Here is a 22,539-nt window from a genome sequence, read left to right on the forward strand (position 1 = left end):
AAACACTGTAATTCAACCACTAGTTCACCTATTTAAGATTTGTAACATAGATTTTGGTCAGGATATTGGCCGATCCACCTTGCTCTTCAAATAAAGCTAAGGTATCTTTTATGTCCATCTGATAGGACAGGCAGTTTAACACTTGATAAGGAAAATTGCTCATGCAGATATGTACTCTTTCAGTATTGCATTGAAGTAACAGTCTGGGTTAATAGCTCAACGCTCTGGTGGTTACCAGTGTGTCAAGTCTGATTTTTGAAAGAGTAGCTTCTTCTCTTGGAACCAGTTGCCAAACTGATGTTTATTAAAAGGTGAAATTAGGTTTAAAAAAAACAACAACAAAATGTGTTCCTTTCCGCATTATTTGGTTTTGACATCTTTGTAAAAAATATTACCTTTATCTGAAGCCTTGCTTCTTTTTTAGGTGGAGTATGTGGAAAACTACAGATCAAAATGTAACGTCAAAGGTGGCAGGGATCATAAAAATCCATTGTAATTGTCACGGTCCAGTCCGTTAGCTACTCATTTTAGTTAATTTCCTACTCCCCATGTTCCACTGGGCTCTTTGATTAGGGCACCTGATCCTCATTCGAACCAGCAGCATAAAAACTCCGGCTTCCTTCTACTCGCTGCTGGTTCGTCACCTTAGCAGAGCGGCTATGCTCGTTCCAAGCCGCCAAGAATAAGGGACCGTCTCCCGAGCCGCCAAGAAGAAGGGACCGTCTTCCGAGCCATGATACAAATTGTCTGTCACTGTTTGTTTTTGTTGCCTTGTGTCCAGCTGAGTGTTGCCGGCTGTTTGCCGCTGCTCCGAGCCGGGATGCGTGTGGTCTGTCATTGTTTGTTTTGTGATCTCATATCCAGCTGAGTGTTGCCGGCTGTTTGCCGCTGCTCCAAGCCGGGATACGAGTGGTCTGTCATTGTCTTGTTTTTGTCAAATCCCAGTCCAAGTCAAGGCTCCGAGTCCCAGTCCAAGTCAAGGCTCTGTGTTCCAGTCAAACATAGAACATAGAAAGGTACAGCACAGTACAGGCCCTTTGGCCCACAATGTTGTGCCGACCCTCAAACCTTGCCTCCCATATAAGCCCCCACCTTAAATTCCTCCATATACCTGTCTAGTAGTCTCTTAAACTTCACTAGTGTATCTGCCTCCACCACTGACTCAGGCAGTGCATTCCACACACCAACCACTCTCTGAGTTAAAAACCTTCCTCTAATATCCCCCTTGAACTTCCCACCCCTTACCTTAAAGCCATGTCCTCTTGTATTGAGCAGTGGTGCCCTGGGCAAGAGATGCTGGCTATCCACTCTATCTGTTCCTCTTATTATCTTGTACACCTCTATCATGTCTCCTCTCATCCTCCTTCTCTCCAAAGAGTAAAGCCCTAGTTCCCTTAATCTCTGATCATAATGTATACTCTCTAAACCAGGCAGCATTCTGGTAAATCTCCTCTGTACCCTTTCCAATGCTTCTACATCCTTCCTATAGTGAGGCAACCAGAATTGGACACAGTACTCCAAGTGTGGCCTAACCAGAGTTTTATAGAGCTGCATCATTACATTGCGACTCTTAAACTCTATCCCTCGACTTATGAAAGCTAACACCCCATAAGCTTTCTTAACTACCCTATCCACCTGTGAGGCAACTTTCAGGGATCTGTGGACATGTACCCCCAGATCCCTCTGCTCCTCCACACTACCAAGTCCAAGTCCAAGTCCAGGCTCTGTGTCCAAGTCAAGTCTAAGTCCTGGCTCCGAGTCCAAGTCAAGTCCAAGCCCGTCTCCGTGCCTGTGTCCTGTACTTGGGTCCGTTCCCTATGCCCTACTGTAACAGTAATGAAGTCATAAGCAATTGAGAGTCATCATTCGATGGGAAATTTAAAATTTCATTTAAAAAGCCACTTTGATATTGAATAATGGACTTTTAAGTTTTCTGACTGTTCTTGACCTCAGCAGCCTTTTCAAATGTTTACTTGAAACTAAATGAAATCCCATCCAAGTCCAATGTGTTTAACGAATTAGATGCCTTTTTTGGCGGAAGAATTTTGTGAAGGATTGCCTTATAAGGGGTCCAACAACAAGGGAAAATATGAAAACACTGGCCAGATGAATATTGTCATGCCACCTTTCTTCCACTTTGCACCTCATAAAGGCCACCATACCTCACAGAAATAATTCCCTGTGCAATGCTTCCCCAGGGAACCAGCTCAGCCTACGCAGCAAATCAATGCAATATTTTGTTGCTTGCTGACTTTACAACCAAATCTGACTCTCATTTGCTTGCTGTTCACTAAGTGACAAGAAATATTGGTAGATATTTATTAGTCAAGGCCCAATTCAATTAACTTGTTACATAAATAAGTAATAAAAAGATAGTTTCTGTTACTTCAAGGTACTGTTCAAATAAGAACCCAGCAGTTAATTAACTTTGCTGTCTTATTTGAGATTGTGAGAGTCAAGAATATTTAAGTAATATGACAACATATTCCACACTCTAGCTCAGATTACAACAGTAACTTAACTGCATTTTTCACTGAAAGAGAGGCACTTCTGGATAAGAGCCATTCTCTGAGGCCATCTGGCTTTGCTTACAGTTAGATTTATTTTATCATCCACGAGACTCCACATCCTTGTTTTGGAAGAATGGTTCTTTAGGGTCACAACAACCTTAAACCGTATTTTAGAAAGTTGAAAACTATAATATATCAAAGTGATAGCAGACTGGAAGTCAAGGATGTGACGGCGGATCAACATTTTAGCCAGGGTTAGAAACCAGAAGACAGCAGTGAAGGTGGGAAAGAAGGGTACCACCTGGAAAGCTGAACAAACCCAACACTAACAAGTCTACCTCCAGTGGCAAAACGTCCTCTGTAATTATATGTTCTATATCACACATCATTTGAAATAAACCTAGCATTTTGAATGTATAAAGAATAAATTACACTGCGTTGCCATCTATTAGAAAATTGTGCATTATTACCCCAATCTTACAGCTAAGTGCATTACCTCTTCTATTCATATACTTATTTGTGCAGGGCAAATGCTCCCAAGCTTTCTTTTTGTGTTTCCACTACCCCCCAGAAGCAAATATTTAATGTCTTTGCTAATTAAAACTCTATTTTTATAATTGCATACTCTTCTACCTTCCCCACACTCCTCTCTACAATTGGAGATCGGGTGAGGAGACAAGGTCAACTCCAAGTTTAAAAACTAGGCTGCTCAGCACTTTGGGACAGCCCAAGACTGCAAATAATGATATATAAATCCCTTGTTTGGAGGTGAGTGGCAGAATCTGGAGAGAGTTGAGGGAAACACAAGGAGAATTTAAAAAAAAGATCAGTATAATGTTAAGTTTAATTGGGTGCTTGTTGGTCAACATGGATTTGGTAGGCCGAAGGCCTGGTTTCCATGATGCATGATTCTTTAAAAAAGGCGGAATTAAACTAGATTAGGCTTAAAAAAAACGCCAGATGGTGGTGTAGTGGCATCAGCGTCAGACTTCAGAGCAAAGGCTCCCGAGTTCGAATCCAGCCAGCTCCCCTGCATGCCTTCCATCCCTGCTGGGTTGAGCGTCGAGCTAGCAACTCGGCCTTGTAAAAATAAAAAAGCCTGCTAAAAAAACGCCATCATGATGGCATCCTGATGACTCCACTTGGAGTTCAGGGCTTTCTTCTTCTTCAGGCATAAAAAAAGCTTAATTAAGATGGGAATATTTATGCCGTGTCATTGTGAGGGAGAATTCACATTATCAATTACTAAAGTGAAGCTTGCATTGTTTTCTTCCTGTCAATGATGGTTTAGTGAAAGTGCATAAAATTTCAACAAAGGAATTAAAATAAGACAATAGCAAATGTTTCAGCTGAAACCTTACCTTGTGAATTTTTTGACAAGACAGGAATGGGGTCAAATTCATCATCTTCCACTTTGTCATTTTTAATAGAAAGATCAAAGTCTGAGATGAGGTTAGTATCCTCTGCAGCATGTAAAAGGGAGGCATGGACAGTAAGAAGCAAGATTTTCAGAAAATGTTAAACATTAACAGAAAGCAGGATTAAGTTGAGCAAAGTTAGTTCTGGAAAGCAGGACACTTTGTGAGATATATACCTTCCATGAACTTGAGCCAACCATACAATGGACATGGAACAAGAGTTTCGAAAGTGTCCAATAGACAGCACCGAATAATGCTTTGTTATGAGCCTTTCTGATTTCAGAAAATCACAAGTGCTTCTCAGTGTTGTGGTACTAATTTGCAAGTACTGATTCTAAAACAACAATTTTACTCATTTATGTTCTTCCTCTCCATGCCTCCAACTCATACAAAGAGCAAGAAAAACTTCTGTACACTTAGTTCACCACATTTCCTTTAAAATAGTTGACTTTAAGAAAAAACAATGGAGAGCTATAATCAGAACAATCCTCCCTTCTCCAGAATTATCTGTGCTGGGGCACTGCTTAACCCTTGGATTATTGCAGATTCTGAAAATCTCGTTAACTTTTGTAACAACTGCATTCAAAGTCTCATATATTTGTTTTTTCTGCCAATACAACATCGTTTTGCTGTAGTTGTCCAAGGTAGGGGAGGAAAACTAAAACTTCTTACAACAATGGACCAGAACTTGCTGCTAGCAACAAACCAACTTCGTTCACCTCAACAATCTATCGTTCACCATTTTACCATAAATTAACCAATTTACCATTTGCAGAACCCTAATACTGATTTGCTGAAAATTGTTATCACAGTCCAAAATTCCAATGTCCTGTGCATTGGCAGGATCTTGAAATAGTATCCATGGGGACAACGTGTTATGGGAGGAGGGATGCCAAATTAAGACCTATCCACAACACAGCTACAAAAACACAGCTGCAAAATCACGACTGCCCATGCTTTGCCACCTGTTAGATGCTCTAATTTTGTGCATTTTGAGTTTTACTTTCGATTGGACTCTGTAGTTCACATTATGATATATTTCTGGTTTCTGGTCGCTCCTTTTACCGTTGCTATTTTGGATGATTTTGAATCAGGTCTGCCTGCAGATAATGAACACAGCTCTAGATTGAACTGAACTGAATTAGCTTGGGCTCTTTCGATGTTGTGCTTTATATTCTGTGTTCTTCTATCGTTTTTTTGTTGCCGTTTGTGCAATTTGTTGCACAGCGGAAGGGGCCTATGTTTTTCTTTGAACAGGCTCCATGGTTTTCTTTGTTTCATGGCTGTCTGTAGGGGAAGACGTATCTCAGGATCGTATACTGCATACATACTTCGATAATAAACGTACTTTGAATCTTTGAACATTAATTATTATTGTCTCTGATAATTTAAAGTATCAAAATCAATTAAACATTCAGTTTTTAAAAAATATTAAAATATAAATTAAATCATCTTAACATTAAAAAATCAATATAAATTCTTAATAAAAAATAAGTGTACTTGATCTTTTCCCTTGCAGCTGATCCTTTCCTTCACCTCTCTGGTATTTCCAAGCAAAGTCTGACCCAGTAATCGAACTTCACTACAGAAACGCTTTTAAGCCAAAGAGTGGCTGAGATCTTCATATTTTTCAAGTTCCTTCATTCCCCATTAAGGATTAAACTTGCACATTCCATACAGGAATTACAGTTGCCTAAAGTTTAAAGGAATGTTCTAACAAGCCAAACATTTGCTTCTAACTATGTCTGTTTGACCTAGCCCAGATTTCTTAGAGTCCTTCTCACTACTGGTGTTTCATCCTTTTTTTAAACCCTTAATTGCTTATCATTCTGCATTAATTCTGGTGGATGGCAACAATCTTTTACCCAAGGGTAGGTGGTACAAAACTAGGGATCATAGGTTTAGGTTCAGAGGAGTTTAGATTTAAAAGGGAGCAGAGGGGTCATATTTCCATGCAGAGGGTGATGATTATATGGAATAAACTGCCTGAGGAAGTGGATGAAGCAGGTACAATAGTATAAAAGCACATGAATAGATGCGGGTTCAATTGTAATATTTGATGGATGTTTGGATAGGTACATGGATGATAGGGATTTGGAGGACTATGGTCATGGTGCGAGTAGATGGGTATGGGCAAAAGAGCAGGTCGGCGCAGACTAGATGGGCTGTTTCTGTGCTCCATTACTCTGTGATAGATACGTGGAAGGTTGGAACAGGGAGATACAGGTTGAATTCTGGAAATTAGGACAAGCTGGGTGGACAATGGAGTTACCATGTACTGATTGGACCAAAGGGCCTGTATCTGTGCTCTATTGATCCATGACTCCATGATTACGATTCGAGCTGCTTAAATTTGGCAGCGCAGTGGGTTGAGGGAGCCATTCCAACACTGCTTCAAGCAAATTCTTTATTTGTGAGAGGGGAATTGTATTCCTCAGTATCGGCAAGGAGGCACGATTTTCTCATTGAGGAGACCACTTATACTTTCAGACAGTTCTGATTAACGAGCCATGACTTTTTCAATACCTGACTTTCTGATTTCATTCTCCTGATTTTCATGAAACCTCAAGCTTTGAAACCATGACATACAAGGCAACGTAAATAACCATTCAGGCACCAAGTATTTTGAACATATTTCCATATACTGTATATATAATGTGAATAATGGATTGGCAAAGACACCAACATAGAGGATTCCAACAGTGGATCTCAAAACAAATCCAACTCCATACATGACAGACACAGCAGAGTCTAACTAATTGAAGATGCACTGGAAAATAGTAAAGTACCTGCCCACCACCTCTGTTGCAATTAGTAAGCGGGTTTCCTTCACATCATCAGCTATACTTTGCATATGTACCGAATACAACCTATAGTTGCAAGAAAAAGTATGTGAACCTTTTGCAATTACCTGGTTTTCTGCATTAATTACTCATAAAATGTGGTCTGATCATCATCAAAGTCATAATCATAGACAACCACAATCTACCTAAACTAATAACACACAATAATTGTACTTTTCTTGTCTTTATTGAACACATTGTTTAGTCATTCACAGTCCAGGCTGGAAAAAAGTATGTGAACATTTGTATTTAATAACTGGTAGGACCTCCTTTAGCAGCAATAACCTCCACCAAATGTTTCCTGTAGCTGCTGATCAGACTTGAACAATGGCGAGGAGGAAATTTAAACCATTCCTCTACAAAAACTGTTCCAGTTCATCAATATTTCTGGGATACGTTGCATGAACAGCCCTCTTCAGGTCATGCCCACAGCATTCTCAATGGATTAAGACCTGGACTCTGACTTGGCCATTCCAAAGCACAAATTTTCTTCTTTTTAATCCATTCTGTTGTTGATTTACTCTTATATTTCAGTTCATAGTCTTGTTGCAACATCCAACTTCTATTAAGCTACAGGTGACAGACTGCTATCCCAACATTCTCCTGTAAAATGTCTTTATACAAGTTTGAATTCATCTGTTCCCTCAACGATTGCAAGCTGTCCAGGCCCTGAGGCAAAGCAGCCCCAAACCATGATGCTCCTTCCACCATACTTCACAGTTGGGATGAGGTTTTGGTGTTCGTGTGCAGTGCCCTTTCCCCTCCAAACATTGCAGTGTGCATTTCCGCCAAAAATTCAACTTTTGTCTCATCTGTCCACAGAATATTGTCCCAGAAGCATTGTGGAATATCCAGGTGGTCTTTTGCAAACTTGAGACATGCTGCAAATTTTTTTTGCAGAGCAGAGTTTTCCTCCGTGGTGTCCTTCCATGAACACCATTCTTATTCAGTGTTTTTCTTATAGTGGACACATGAACAGAGACTTTAGCAAGTTCCAGAGGTTTCTGCAGGTCTTCTGCTGTTACCCATGGGTTCTTTTTCACCTCTTTCAGCATTGCACATTGTGCTCTTGGTGTGACCTTTGAAGGGTGCCCACTCTGAGAGGGAATAGTAACAGTACTGAATTTCCTCCATTTGTAGGCAATTTCTCTCACTGTGGGCTGATGAACACTCAGGTCTTTAGAAATGCTTTTGTAGTCTTTTCTAGCTTCAGGCATTTCCACAATTCCTTTTCTAAGATCTTATGAAGTTTGTTTTGATTGAGGCACGGTGCATATAAACAGATCTTTCTTGAGAAGAGCAGGCTCTGTCAGTAATCTGACTTTGTGTGTCTTTTTTTTATAGGGCAGGGCACCTCTACAACCCAAGCCCCCAATCTCATCTCATTGATCGGAACACCTGACTAGCCTTTGTTGAAGATATTACCCCAGAGGTTCACATACTTTTTTGAACCTAGACTGTGATTGTTTAAATTGTATACTCAGTATTGACAAGAAATACAATTGTTTGTGTGTTATTAGTTTAGGCAGATTATGTTTGTCCATTGTTGTGACTTAGATGAAGATCAGACCACATTTTATGAGTAATTAATGAGGAAAACCAGGTAATTGAAAAGGGTTTACAAACTTCTTCTTGCAACTGTACATCACGTGATAACCCCAGGTTAGGCCGAGGTGCAGAAAATGTGAAAGGTCATTCTTGACAATCATGCAGTTCATAAATAAGTTCTGCAGTACAGTCCAATATGTGTTAATGTGTTAATTGTGCCTCAGATTTAGAAAGGTGTACTGAAATTCTGGATCTGTAGGCTACAATAATATTTCACCAGCTCAAAGAACAAAAGCCTAACTGAAATAAAAAACAAGGTTTCATTTCTGAAATGAGAAACTAAACATATAATGTGTGGCATTAAATAGGATAGTGAAAGAACTGGTACATGCAGATGTTACAACTACAACACATTCACAATATGCTGGCAGTCCTGCACACAGAGAGCACACCATCATAGCTCATTCACATTTTTAAATGGTGCATTCTGGAGTAACTGAAGCAGAGATCTAACAATAAGAAGTCTGTGACACAGCACAGAAAAAAGCCACTTTGTTCACTGTGTCTATTCTTTCTCAGAAAATTGCTCCGAAATTCATCCTACTCCTATTCGTACTTTCCCATGCATTGACATCCTTGCCAGTTTTTCTGTTCAAATATACATCCAAATCCATTTTGAAAGTTATTGGGCAAACTTCAATGCTGAGATCGGCATGTGAATGTGAATGATTTTGAGTGTCAGATATTCTCAGATATCCAATTTAGAAATGTTTATCAGCCATTAGGCAGAGGGACAAGTCCTCACTGCAGTACATTTCACTGCCGCTAGTGACTTGTAATAGGAGAGGCTCTGTTGCTTGATAAGGTGGAAGGCTGCAACCTGGACAATGTTCCGACAAACAGTGTGAAAAAGAGCTCAAATGAAGATGGACTTGAGATAATGACAGCTGTGCCATTTTTGAATCTGATCCAACCCCTCTATAAACCAATGCATTCAGGTCAAATAACCTCAGGCATAAAAGCCCTAATTTCCTATATCCCTCCTACTCCCTCCCATTTCTAAATTGGCAAATTTAGACCTATGGAATTGCAGGTATATACAAGGGTACCTTGACAAGGGAAAATATTTTTTATGTTATGGCTTCTTGATTCCTCGTCTCTCTACAAACCCATACTAACGGTCTTCTGCATCCTCACTAGAAAAATAACTTTTAAGGACTAAATCAATTAACTGTGCCCATATGAGAGAGGCTGAATATCCTCAAACTGATTTGCCATCTTTGATGAAAAGTACTAAGCTCACTCCCATTTTAAGTGGGTACCCAGGAGAGAACTTCATGAAAGCAAGGTCCAATCAGATCAGTGAGACACTGCACAATACAGGGCTGTTCAAACTCTTATCCTCTCAATCTCCTCACTAACTTTCAATTCCCTGGCCCTAACTACCTCCTTTTCACCATGGATGTTCAGACCCTATATACTGCTATTCCCCATCAAGGAGGTTTTACAGCTCTTTGCTTCTTTCTCAATAAAAGAACTGACCAGTTTCCTTCCGCCACCACCTTCCTCTGTCTGGCAGAACTGGTCCTCATCCTCGAACAATTTTTCCTTTGGCTCCTCCCACTTTCTCTAAACTCAAGGGGTTCCTGCATGAGCCCCAGCTCTGCCTGTCTTTTCATTACCTATGTAAAACAGTCCGTGCTCCAAGTCTTCCACGGTAATGCTCTCCACCCCTTTCTCCGCTACATTGACGACTTCATTGGTGCTGCTTCATGCACCTGTTCTGAGTTTGTCAATTTCATCAACTTTTCCTCCAACTTCCACACTGCCCTTAAATTCACTCGGTCCATTTCTGACATCTCTTTCCTTTCTCAATCACCCTGTCTCCATCTCTGGAGACAAACTGTTGACCAACATTTTTCATAAACCAATGGATTCTTGATGATACCTCTTCCCACTGTCTCCTGCTTCCCTTTTCTCAGTTCCTTTGTCTCCGCTACATGCTTTCCCAAGATACAGCTTTCCTTCCAGGACATCAGAGATGTACTTCTTCAAAGAATGGGGTTTCCCTCCCTTCACCCGCATCTCCTCCATTCCCTGAACATCCATATTCCCACCACCTTAACAGAGAAAAGTTCCTCTTGTTCATTTCTACTATCCATTGAGTCTCTGCTTTCAACACATCATTCTATGCAACATCTGCCATCTCCAAAGGGATCCTACCACCAAACATATCCTTATCTGCCCCCCTCCACTTTCCGAAGAGATCGCTCCCTCCATTCATCCCCCCCAACTAATCTCCCTCTCGGCACTTATACCTGCAAGTGGCCAAAGTGCTACACCTGCCCATCCCCCTATTTCCTCACCTCCATTCAGAGCCCCAAACAGTTCTTTCAGGTGAGGCAATATGCTCCTGATGCGGCCTTCTCTACATTGGCGAGACCCGTTGCAAACTGGGGGGCTGCTTCATCGAGTACTTCCACTCTGTACACCAAAAGCAGAACTTCTCAGTGGCCAAACATTTTAATTTTGATTCCCAATCCCATTCTGACATGTTGGCCCATGGCCTCATGTTGTGTCATGATAAGGCCACCCTCAGGGTGGAGCAGCAATGCCTTTTATTTCATCAGGGTAGCTTCCAACCTAACAGTATGAATATCGATTTCCATTTCTGGTATTCCTTCCCCCTCCCCTCCTCTTTTATTCCTCACTCTGGTCTCTTACCTCTTCTCTCCAATACATCACCTCCCCCTGGTGAACACTTCCTTCCCTTTCTTCTATGGCCTACTCTCCTTTCCCATCAGATACCTTCCTCTCTGGCCTTTACCTTTCCTACCCACCCAGCTTCACCTATCACTTTTTAGCTATCCTTCTACCCCTACTCCCCACCACCACCTTTTTATTCTGGCATCTTCCCCCTTCCTTTCCAGTCCTGAAGAAGAGCCTCAGCCTGAAACCTCGACTGTTTTACAATTTCATAGATGCTTCCTAACCTGCTGAGTTCCTCCAGCGCTTTGTGTGTGTTGCATTGGATTTCCAACATCTGCAGAATTTCTTGAGCTTATAATTTGCTGTTTAAACATAGATTGCACTGAAATTCAGTGACACCGACTGCCGCATATTTAATTGCTGAACAAGCTGTGAATGATGTCCAAAAACCTGAAAACTTACAAGTGTTGGACATTCCACTTTCAAAAAACGTAATTTAGTTTAAGGCTACTTTTCTTCCTTGCTGCTCTTCTCTCCACTGAACATGCACCAGGCCTCATCTGACACAGGATTAATAAGTGAATTCTCTGGGGTAATTGCTGAAGTGCTAATACTGTGGATCAGCCTGTCAGTCGTCTATTGTGGGAGCACAGTGGATTTGACAGTGATGATCAACCTTTGGAACTTCTGCAGTGTTGGACATGTGTTCCAAATTTGTGCAAAGTTTCAGTTCGAAGTGAAATTACAGCTTTTTAGTGGAAATCTTGGGCTAATGTTTATTCAACCACTTTAAAAAAAAACCTTAAAATTAGATGGCCTGAAATCAAATTAATCATTGTGCTTGGAGTGGGAAAGGAAGCAATTGAACAGTATTTGACATTAGCTGTTACAGACCGCACAATTCAATGAGGGAATTCATCGTAGAGAATCAGGAAATCTGTCAGCACACAGGTCCATAGTAAATGCACAACAACAAACAAATCTATCTTGTGAAATCGGGTGCTTTCAATCTGAATTATAATGTAAGGCACTACAGACTAACCAATTCAATTGATTGAAACAGTAATGAATAAAAGCCTACCCAGTACCACATTCACTGCAGCTGTCAGCTGTGAGAGACGAATAAAAATTACTAAAATTTCAAAAACTGTGGCAACAACACAACTCTCATTTTAAATCAATATCCTGGTAACCATAGAAACACCTCTCTCTTCTCTCACAAACCAGTAATTGAATGTTAGCTACAATTATGTTTTAAATTTCAAAATGACCTTGTAAAAAAGTACTCATGACAGTCAGTAGTTGGAAACATTTGTTATTTCAAATACATTAAGAGGCCAAATAAACCGTGAGGTGGAGAGGGGCGAGAGTAAGAGTAAGAATCAATATGAGAATTAGCAATGGAAGGAAACAAATCAGGACTGGACATTCTTACCTTGCTTAACCTGCCCAGATGAAACTACAGGAGAAAATTCATCAATAATTTCAGTCACTGGGTTAGAGAGGAGAGAGTAGTCAAGGATGGAGTCCTCTCCAGTGAGAGAATCTGAGCAAGGTTCAGTAGTGGCAGGTGCAAAGCAGGGAAGCAGAAAGAGGATATACAGCAATTGATTAGTAAAATATCCTAAAATCTGAAATGATGCTTTCTACAATTCATTTCCCAATACAAGTCTCCCCAGTGAAAAAATCCTACTTAATTAACCCATTAAATATACCTCTTCTGCAGCTTTATTCTGAACTGAGCAAAATAATTATTTCAAGACAACAAAAATATCTAAACTGTGTAAAATTTAATTGTTTTGCCTCTTCAATTCTCTTCATCCAATATCGAACATAATTGAAAATGCACTTCAAACTTTTAACAATATGATTGTTTGGCAGCCTGGAGGACTTGACTGCAATTAACTACAACAGGTGCAATATTTGACAAGGCCTTTACATAATGGTAGTGCACTATCCTCTTCATGTATTCCCTTACTGAAGCTCTGTTTCCTGAACTGATTCAACACAGTGACAGTTATCACCCTCACATGACATGTACTATATCAGTTCAATACCCCTGAAGAATTATTTTTAACTAGTTTCATTGTAAAGGACACAATTTCATGCTGCTTTACTTTAGTACCATACAGTTACAAGTTTGCTTTGGAATATATGCTTTAGTTAAGAGGTGGGGAGGGGCGGGGTTGGTGGAGAATTAAAAAAAAAGCAAGGGCGACCAGAGCCTCACTTTTGATACGCTGATTTCCTGCCACTGTAAGTACTTAGTCATCGCAACTGTTCCACCCCACTGTCACCATTTGCAGCTTGTCAGTTGAACACAAAGCTGCAGTATAAGCTTATTGTTAAATGTACACCTGTGTTTGGGTTTGATGCTGCAGGTCCAGTTTACCTGATGCTGCTCATCAGCACAATGTGTGAACTACAGTACATGAAGAGTTGCACACTAAACCTGTTATAAAGCAAGTTTTTTTCTGTGTCACTCCATATACACGGACTTAAAAACTAAATATATTATTGAAGAATTAGCTACAATTTTATTACTTGAATAATTTTATGGCCTAATGTGTACTAATTAAAATATTTCATCATTTTTCTTCACCACCAAAACTTTAACACCATTACATATGTTCAAATTGCAAATCAATGCAGTAAACTACAGAATTAGGACATTACACATCATCTCTTTTCAAAACACAATCCCATTTAGTTCCACTAAAGAACTAAAGAACAGTCTTTCCCATCATGTCTGTCATGTTAAATTATCTACTATCTCCTTGGCATTACAGAGTCTACAAAGAAAAGAACCATCGGGACTGTCACAGAGGCTGCTGAGTGAAGTTCCAGATGGCTATGGATCAAGAGATGTGACCAATGCTGTCAGGATACAAGCCAGGTCCTGATCAACCCTGGCTGGGTCGCATGGGTGAGAGTGACCTGAAACACCCGATGACCCAGGGTACATCATTGATGATGTGTCCCAGTGCGTCCTAGCATCTCACTAAACCCTGACTGCTTCCCAGCTTCTTAAACAGTATTTATTAATAACTCAGCATCAGCTAAAGAATTGAAGGGATCAATGACATAAAGCAGTCTATTATATATGAAAAGTGAGCTTATTCAGCAAAGTCTATTTAAAGTGCAGGGAACAGAACTTCAACTTCTCACTAAAACCAGGGTAATACATCAAGATGGGTGAAGGACAGTTACATATGAATCAATCTTACTTATAGCAGTGTGGTCAAAGTATTTGACTAGCAGCAGAATTATCTCACCTTCCTGGCTACAGCACTGTCACTATAAACAGCTGCTTTTAAAAATCTCAATAAACTCCTCTTTAGACAAACATCAGATGCTCTGCTCCACGACTTAATCTATGGTTAGCCTGAATACTTCCTTTAATCAAACTCGATCCTAATACAGGATGCCAAACTAGTAAACCCACAAATAGAAGCTGAAAATGCTGAGATATTCAGCAGGTCATGCAGCTGAGAAAACAAAATTTCAGGCTGAAGTCTTCTGTCAAAACTTCACAGCGTTTTCTGTTTTTATTTCAGACTTCCATCTCCTTTAATTATGATAGTCATTTATTGATAACCCCACATTTGATTCAAAAACAAATGTTAACACATAAATGTTTTATAAAAGCCATCTTCTAGCTTCTTGGAAAAAGGTCCATGAAGCAAGAGCAAAGAGGAAGAAAAACGAGGAGGCAAAACAATGGCTAATGCGCATTTGAGGAGAAAGGGAAAATGAAAAGGACCTGTGCGTAAGTATTCCAACTCGGGTTTTAAGACATAGAATATTTTGCTGACTCGAACACAAAAGAAACAAGCACAAATTACTTGATAGAGTTTTAAAGGTAGTTGCTGAGATTAAATGCAGTGTGTGTACCAACCTGAAGCACTTGTAATGGCCACAGCACCCAAAGCTTCCACCTGCAGTGGTGCCAGTTGCTGAGGCTTTGAAGACTCAAATGCAGCCATGAGATTTCCCACCACTACCTCAGACTTTCCTTTTGAATCAGGGCATAAATAAAGAATTAAATGCAAGCAGACAACCAAATAATGTGAAGGTGTATCAAGACAACGGCCAGGCTGCCACAGAGCATGAAGGAAAATGGACAAAGCTTCAGATAATTGCACTCTTCATTACTATACTCTGTAACAATATATCTTTGGAGTATGGACAGAAACTTAAATACTGCAACTAAACTCTTTCACATAATTCTCAGAGAAATTTTAGCTTAAGTACTTCAATAACACTTTAAACTAAATTCTCTTAATCTCTTCAGAGCAGTACTCAGAATTATGTTTTGTTCTATAAAAAGGATACTTGGTTTAAATCAACAATTCACATTTAAGCTGGGGGAAGTAGAGATTTAGGATTCGGTAATGTACCAGATTTCAAACGAATGCCGAATGAACACAGCCTATTTTATGTCAAGCAAAATGATGCCAAACTAAGATTAATTTCAAATAAAGCAGGTGACATAGGATTGACACATGAATACATTGTTCTGTCATATTCTCTTCAGAGCTCTGCCATAGTAACTTGAGTTTCCCTGCTAGATAATTAGTAACACTAATAGAACAAATCAACTCTTCAATAAAGCATGGTTCCTTCTTGTCACAAACAGGACAAAGGCAAATGAGAAGCTGCAGTCATGGCTCTGTCAACTAGAAAATACATCAAAGTGCCTATGTAATACACACATACCCCAAAGTACATGTACACAAACACTGCTGCAGCTGGGTGATCCTTGAGACACTTAAGGGTGTATTACAGAAAGGCACAGACTGTCATAACACAATCACCATCTACAACAGGAAAATGCCACATGACGAACAGGACATGGAGAGAAGACACAGAATGTGGCAGCGACAAAAACACACAAGCACATTCAGTGAGAATGTAAGGAATAGGAACAAGAGAATTTTCAACCTCAACCCCTAGATACAGATGCCACCAGTTTTCCATAAGTGACTGGGGTTAAACTAGTAAAGACTGGCTGCATTGACCTTTGTCACTGCCATACTAACACACCCTACCTTCGTGACGGGGTCTTTATTACTTTGCTGACACCAGACCACTCTTGTACCTTTAACTTTGAGCAGACTGGTGAGCATGCTCTGATTTTTCACAGAAATGCCAAATAAAGGGGCCCCTCATTAGCTCCTTTTCTCTAAGTGGTGGGGGGGGGGGCATAGAATACATAGGCACCAAGTATATCACTAAAAATCATTCATGTGCACACAATTTTGCAAAAGTAACTTTCAAGGCTCAGGTTAAAGGGGTTTAAAACTTGACAGGTGAAAATACTCCAGATTCCTATAAAATGGTCATGCACACTGAAACAAATGTACCCAGAGATTCTTTTACCATTGATATTATCCTCGGTATTCCCAAAGGGGTCACCAAGAGATAGAAGGTCAGGAAGCAGAAATGAAGTCTCAGGGGACTTCAGACCTTCTATGAGCTTTTCTGTGTCAAGAGGTGGAGAGAAGAACAATGAAATCAGAGATACAATACCAAATGCAAGCATACTGCAAAGAATAATATTTTAGAAATAAATTGTATAACACAGGCTACTTGAGGAATTCACACCAACTCACAAGCTAAGCTGTAAATATGTTTACCAATCTGCAAGTGTATATTGCAATCATGATTCAGATTGTTTCTGGCACAACTCCAGAAGTACCTCTACAGGCTCACAGTGGATATTCTAGAAAGGGTGAGTGTCTATCAAGAGATAATGTGCAACATTTTGTTCAATAATTTGGCTTGCGTCATGACAATGAAATTACTGGTTTTCAGTCTGCACTGAAAGCCAAGTCAATAAAAACAGTCCCATGTTAAGATCCCGAAATCCTACAAGTGAATTTCACTTATTAAACTGGTGGCTTTGACATAGAGGTCTCATTAATATGCAAGGAATCATTTAAAATCCTAGGACTGTGGTGTAAGTTAAAGAACTTTGATCTTTGCTAAGGAAGGGAACGGAATCAAGGGAGGGAAAGGTGAAAAACAAAGCCATATTATGTCTATTTTATTTTCATTAAATCCATCTCCATGTAAGAGTGTTGCTCATAATCTTTTAAGTTTTAATTCAGAAGAGTTAGATAGTCATGCATTCATATTCAGTGGGCGCAACCTTTATACTGGGTAACCTCCCAGTGACTTTTATCAGAAAGTACTTTGTTCTGATACTATTCTTTCAATGCATAGATCTGCCAGCCACTCAGTATAACCTGCCCTGTTCTGATACCAAATCATTGGATTATTCAACAATAGTTCAACAGTTCAAGACTTTAACAGTATTCAACAATATTGATCATTTGACAATCAACAACGGTGCACCTCAAGGCTGTGTGCTTAGCCTGCTGCTCGACTCTCTCTACACCCATGACTGTGTGGCTAGGCGTGGCTCAAACACCATCTATAAATATGCTGATGACACAGCTGTATTGGCAGATTCTCAGATACTGAGGAGGAGGCATACAGGAGCGAGATAGATCAGTTGGTTCAGTGGTGTTACAACAGTAACTTTGCACTCATCATCAGCAACAGCAAGGAATTTATTCTGGACTTCAGAAAGGGGAAGTTGAGGGAACACATACTAGTCCTCACCAAGAGGTCAACAGTGGAAAGAAAGGGTGAACAGTTTCAAGTTCCTGGGTGTCAACATCTCTGAAGATCTATCCTGGACCCAACATTTGATACCATTACAAAGTGGCTATGAGTTTGAGAAGATTCAGCATGTCATCAAAGACTCTAACAAATTTCTACAGATAGGAGAGCATTCTAATTGGCTGCATCACCATATAGTATGCACAGAATTGGAAAAAGCTGCAGAGAGCTGCAGACTCACTCCATCATGGCCACCTGCCTCCCCAGCATTGAGAACATCTTTAAAAAGTGATGCCTCAAGAAGGCACAATCTATTATTAAGGACTCCCATCACCCAAGATATGCTCTCTTCTTATTATTACCAGCCTTTTCTCCTCCACCATAAGATTTCAGAATAGACAATGAACCAATTCATGAACACTACCTCACTATTTTTGCTCACTTTTTGCACCACTTATTTAATTTAATTATACAGTATGTGTATTAATTGTAATCATGGTTTTTTTATGTATTGCACTGTACTAGTGTCATAAAACAACAAATTCCATAACATACACTGTGCCAGTGATATTAAACCTGATTCTGAGGTGATGGTAGATTATTGCCTCCCAAGTTTGATATTACATTTGCTTCCTATTGTTCTTGCAACAAGGAATAGGAATCCTTGAGGATCTTCCTTCCAAATCATCAACTGTTACATTCCTCTAGCTACTGAAAGACATTCAGTACCTTTATTACATATCATGGAAATACCGGAATCCACACCATAAGTGCCCAAAGCACCCATCCATTACTTATTCATTTGAATCCAATGCAAGAATCTAAAACATTTCTGAAAAACACTTTAACAATTACATTTTCAAACAATTTTTCAGAAATTTTTCTGTGGACTGCGGGAAGGAAGGAAGGAATTGTCAATGTATTGGGCTGAAACCCTGCATCAGGATTTGTATCCTGATGCAGGTTTTGGAGCTGAAAAGTCAACAAGTTCTGATGCCAGGTTTTGTCTCAAAATGTCAGCAGTTACTTCTCTCTGCACAGATGCTGCTCGACAATCTAAGCTCCTCCAACAGAATGTTTTTGCTCCAGATTCCAGCATCTGCAGTCTCTTGTGTCTCCTTATTTTCTGAAATACTCTCCCATATTCTTCACAAAAATCAATATAACTAGCAGAGTTTAATAATGTGCTCAAAATTGCTTCTATCGACTGGAACAATATTCTACCAGTTCAAAACTACTAACTGAATAAATGAAATTGGTGAGTGAAGTCATTTAATAGCACAGTTCCTCAGGATTCCATTTATTGTAAAACAATTTAATCTCTTGGTAAAATTCTAGATCAAAGAGTGGAGTTTGAAAAGTGCTGATATAGCACACGTATGTGATGAAACCATGCATTTATGTTCTTATTACTTGTATTTACATGGAGAATCTAAGAAATCAGTGGACAGCAAATGCTTTCATTTGGTGGGATCAAAATCAATTATCAACAAGAAAGGCATTCTGCATCATGGCCAGATATCAAATAGTTGGAACAGGGTGTCATAGTCACATTAAATGGAATGCAATTTACCTCTAAGGCGCAGGTTTATGGGCTATAGCACAAAGCAAAATAATGTTAGTTTTGCTTTTACAATTATTTAGACAAAAAGGCGATTAGAATTAAAATGGGGAAATTAGGCTCCCAGTCATATGGTCCTAATGTGAATAACAAGAGGGAAAATACACACAACATTGGCTAATGGCCACCATACTAGCCATCAACTACCAATGCTGATGACAATATTACAGGGACGCGGTAGAGATAAGTCTCTACCAAAGGAGGTGTGTGGTGCTCCTTCCCTCTGCTAGCCTGCAGGTCTCCCTTGGGTGAGGTGTAGCACCAGCTTAGTCACCCCTCCCCCACCCCCAGACCAGGGCCACATGAAGCCATGGGAGAAGGTAGTGTATGGTAATATGAGCAGCTGGCGCATATCACAAGTCCCGGTTATGCAACCACTGACATCAGGCAGACAGTTTCTGAAGACTATTGATAATGGCTTGGATCACCCATCTTGTAAAGACACGGCCCAGAAGAAGGTAATGGCAAACCACTTCCATAGAAAAATTTGCCAAGAGCAATCATGGTCATGGAAAGACCATGATCGGCCATGTTGTACAACATGGCCCATAATGAACGAATGATGATAATATTAATTCAAGCTCAAGGGGAAAGTCTAATGTTGTTTTCTGTGAATGATTTTGTATTACCCTAGTTACAATTTAAATAATTCCAGGGCAAAAAAATGCAAAGTATTCTGGGAATACAGGACATGAAGAGCACAGTGTATTAAAAAAAATTAAAATGTATCATTTGATAGGTACGGAAAACCACAAATTCTGCCACCGACTGAGACCTCAAGGCAACTTCATGTTCCCCCACCCTCCCCTCAAAAGAAGTCAGTCAGCAACACAGATGGTAAAGATGGTTTAAGTGTTAGTTTATGGGGCTGTTGCAAATTCACGATGCTTTTTCTCAGCAATGATGTGTCCCAGACTCTGCCTCTCACACTGTCAGATGGCCAAACTCTGACCAAATTCTCTGTACTTTGCTAGAAATACCCTACACTTACAGCATTGTCTGATTGCCACTCCCAATGTGAACTCTTTGGAGGGTAAATCAATTCCAATATTAAAAACAGGCAACTTTAAGCCTTGTAAAATACTGAGCCTTCACTGAAATTTTTCAGGAACATTACCTTGTACTAAAGGCAAGGCAATCAAACCTGGCCTTCTCTGACGTTCCGAATGCTTCAATCTTGTGCTACATGTTGTTCTCAGTGTAATGTAACTTCTAAAGCAGGTTGCTGTTTGGTGGGAAGCGTGGGCCTGCAGGAGCTGTTTTTAGCACTGTGCAGTGTGGTCATAACAGCAGGTATAATCACTGCCTCCAAAAGTGCAAGCAGGAATAAAAAAGGGAGAGAGAGGCAGAAAGATTTGTAACTTTCACTGAAAGACACAGAAATGGCCTAAGGATTGAAACCTTAAATCTTTGTTTCCAGCAGTACGTTTTTTCCCCAGCCTGGAAATGCAATGGTGTAATATTAATGGGAAGATTCAGCTATTTTATTTCTAGATGTTTGATACATTGTAGCACTTGGTAACTCCCTTGCATGGAAAGTTACCATCCAAAGGTTTATAACCCAGTTCTCCGTATCGATAGCCAGAGGGTACTCTTCAGATCTTTCAAATGAGAAAAATTTCTCAAGAGGTGTTCATGTGTGGCTAAATCTGCTGACGGTTGTCTGGAACATTCTGTGCCCAAAGAAGCTTCAGAAGCCCACATTTGATTCAGTTGCTACACATGCAAGAGGGTGATAAGCTGAAAGTGAGGGGGCAAATACTGTGCTTTAAATCTGTTTGGGAGTTGGGGCTTACACCTCTACAAAGAGGATATGGTGGCCGGACTGGTCAATTTGCAACAAGCCCTCATTATCTTGATCCCCAAATAATTGCTATTAACAGACTCGCTTAATATGGTCAATAATAGTTGTTAGTTCCAATCTAAAGGATCTCAACTAACCAGCTTCTGGATGGGATCCAAAGACACACTCAGCACTTATTTACCTGGTGGGTCAGATGATGTTACAGGAGTGAAAGGATCGGGTACATTAATTGGCGGGATGGCAGTGTCTGGAACCAACAGTTCTGAAGTCTTTTCAGCTGAGCCAACTGAGTAGACAAGAGCAGACAGAGGAGCAGAAGGCAACCAAGTGCAGCAAAGAGAGGAAAGAAGCAGAGAACAATTATACATCACAAAATGATCTGCCAATCTGCCCAACCAGTTGCATTGATTTTACAGTCAATTCATATTCAATCAGCCCACAAGGCCAGCACCAATGTTTATAACTTCAAAAATGAGGTCAAAATACAAATTTTATGAATTTGCTAAATGCTGAATTCCTGAACCAACATAAACCTTTTGTCAAGTGCCTTTCCTGCATTTTCAACATAGAACACAGTACAAGTTTAGAATGTGAAACTGCTAGAGTAAGCATTCGCTTACAAACTAACCTGTCCCGGAGGCAAAGGGATCTATTCCAAAAGCATCTGCTTGCACCTGGACCTGAGTAGATGGAAGCCCTGGCATTAGACTCTCAGTGGTAGCATCTGTCTTCTCAACTTTACCTGTGAATTCAGAAAGAATTTTTAAAAATTGCTGTCCATCTTTTACAGTTTTGGGCTCCTTGTTTTAGAAAGGATATACAGGTGTCCCCCGCTTTTCGAAACCTTGCTGTTAGGAAAGACCTACATTAGTTACCTGTTTTCGCTAACAGAAGGTGTTTTCGCTGTTACGAAAAAAGGCAGTGTGCAAAAAAAGCAGCGCGTGCCCCGAGCAGCCAAGCTCCTCCCCCGGAACTGCATCCTCGCCGGCATTGCTTAAACATGTGCCTGTGAGCAGCCGTTAGCAAGTTGAGTTCTAAGGTATCGGAAAAGCCTAAAAGAGCTCGTAAGGGTGTTACACTTAGCATAAAACTAGACATAATTAAGCGTTTCGATCATGGTCAACGAAGTAAGGACAAAGTGAGTTTGGCTTGTGGAAGTTGACGAAGATGATGTTGAAGAGGTTTTGGCATCCCATGACTAAGAACTGATAGATGAAGAGCTGATGCAATTGGAAGAGGAAAGGATAACAATCGAAACCGAAAGCAGTAGCGAACAGACCAAAAGTGAACTGAACATGAAGAAGATGACCTGCCTGCCCTGATGAAAACAGAAGACGTTGAGATGACACGCCAGTGTCCCACCACCCCAACCCCCGGGCCGCGGACCGATACATTGCCGCGGAGAATGCAGCGGTAGCCGGGATGCACCCAGCACATCTTTAAGAAAAAAGCCGAA

At 40.2% G+C, this 22,539-nt stretch overlaps 1 protein-coding gene across 7 annotated transcripts in view; it reads right to left on the reverse strand.

Annotated features, from left to right (window-relative positions):
- aak1b (AP2 associated kinase 1b) overlaps window positions 1-22,539 on the reverse strand; it is a 151,338-nt gene that overhangs the window by 26,018 nt on the left and 102,781 nt on the right. For 2 of the 7 annotated variants that reach the window (XM_063056988.1, XM_063056986.1), the window contains 2 exons: window positions 21,712-21,825; window positions 21,265-21,369 (listed from right to left, as the gene is read on the reverse strand). In XM_063056988.1, the coding sequence (XP_062913058.1) occupies window positions 21,265-21,369; window positions 21,712-21,825 (219 nt within the window). Of the gene's footprint in view, window positions 1-3,871; window positions 3,974-12,463; window positions 12,575-14,926; window positions 15,044-16,410; window positions 16,513-21,264; window positions 21,370-21,711; window positions 21,826-22,539 lie in introns of all 7 variants that reach the window. The other 5 variants (XM_063056987.1, XM_063056993.1, XM_063056989.1 and 2 more) reach the window with 4 other exon arrangements.

Source organism: Mobula hypostoma, chromosome 8, assembly GCF_963921235.1.
Source record: "Mobula hypostoma chromosome 8, sMobHyp1.1, whole genome shotgun sequence".
NCBI classification, from domain to species: domain Eukaryota; kingdom Metazoa; phylum Chordata; class Chondrichthyes; order Myliobatiformes; family Myliobatidae; genus Mobula; species Mobula hypostoma.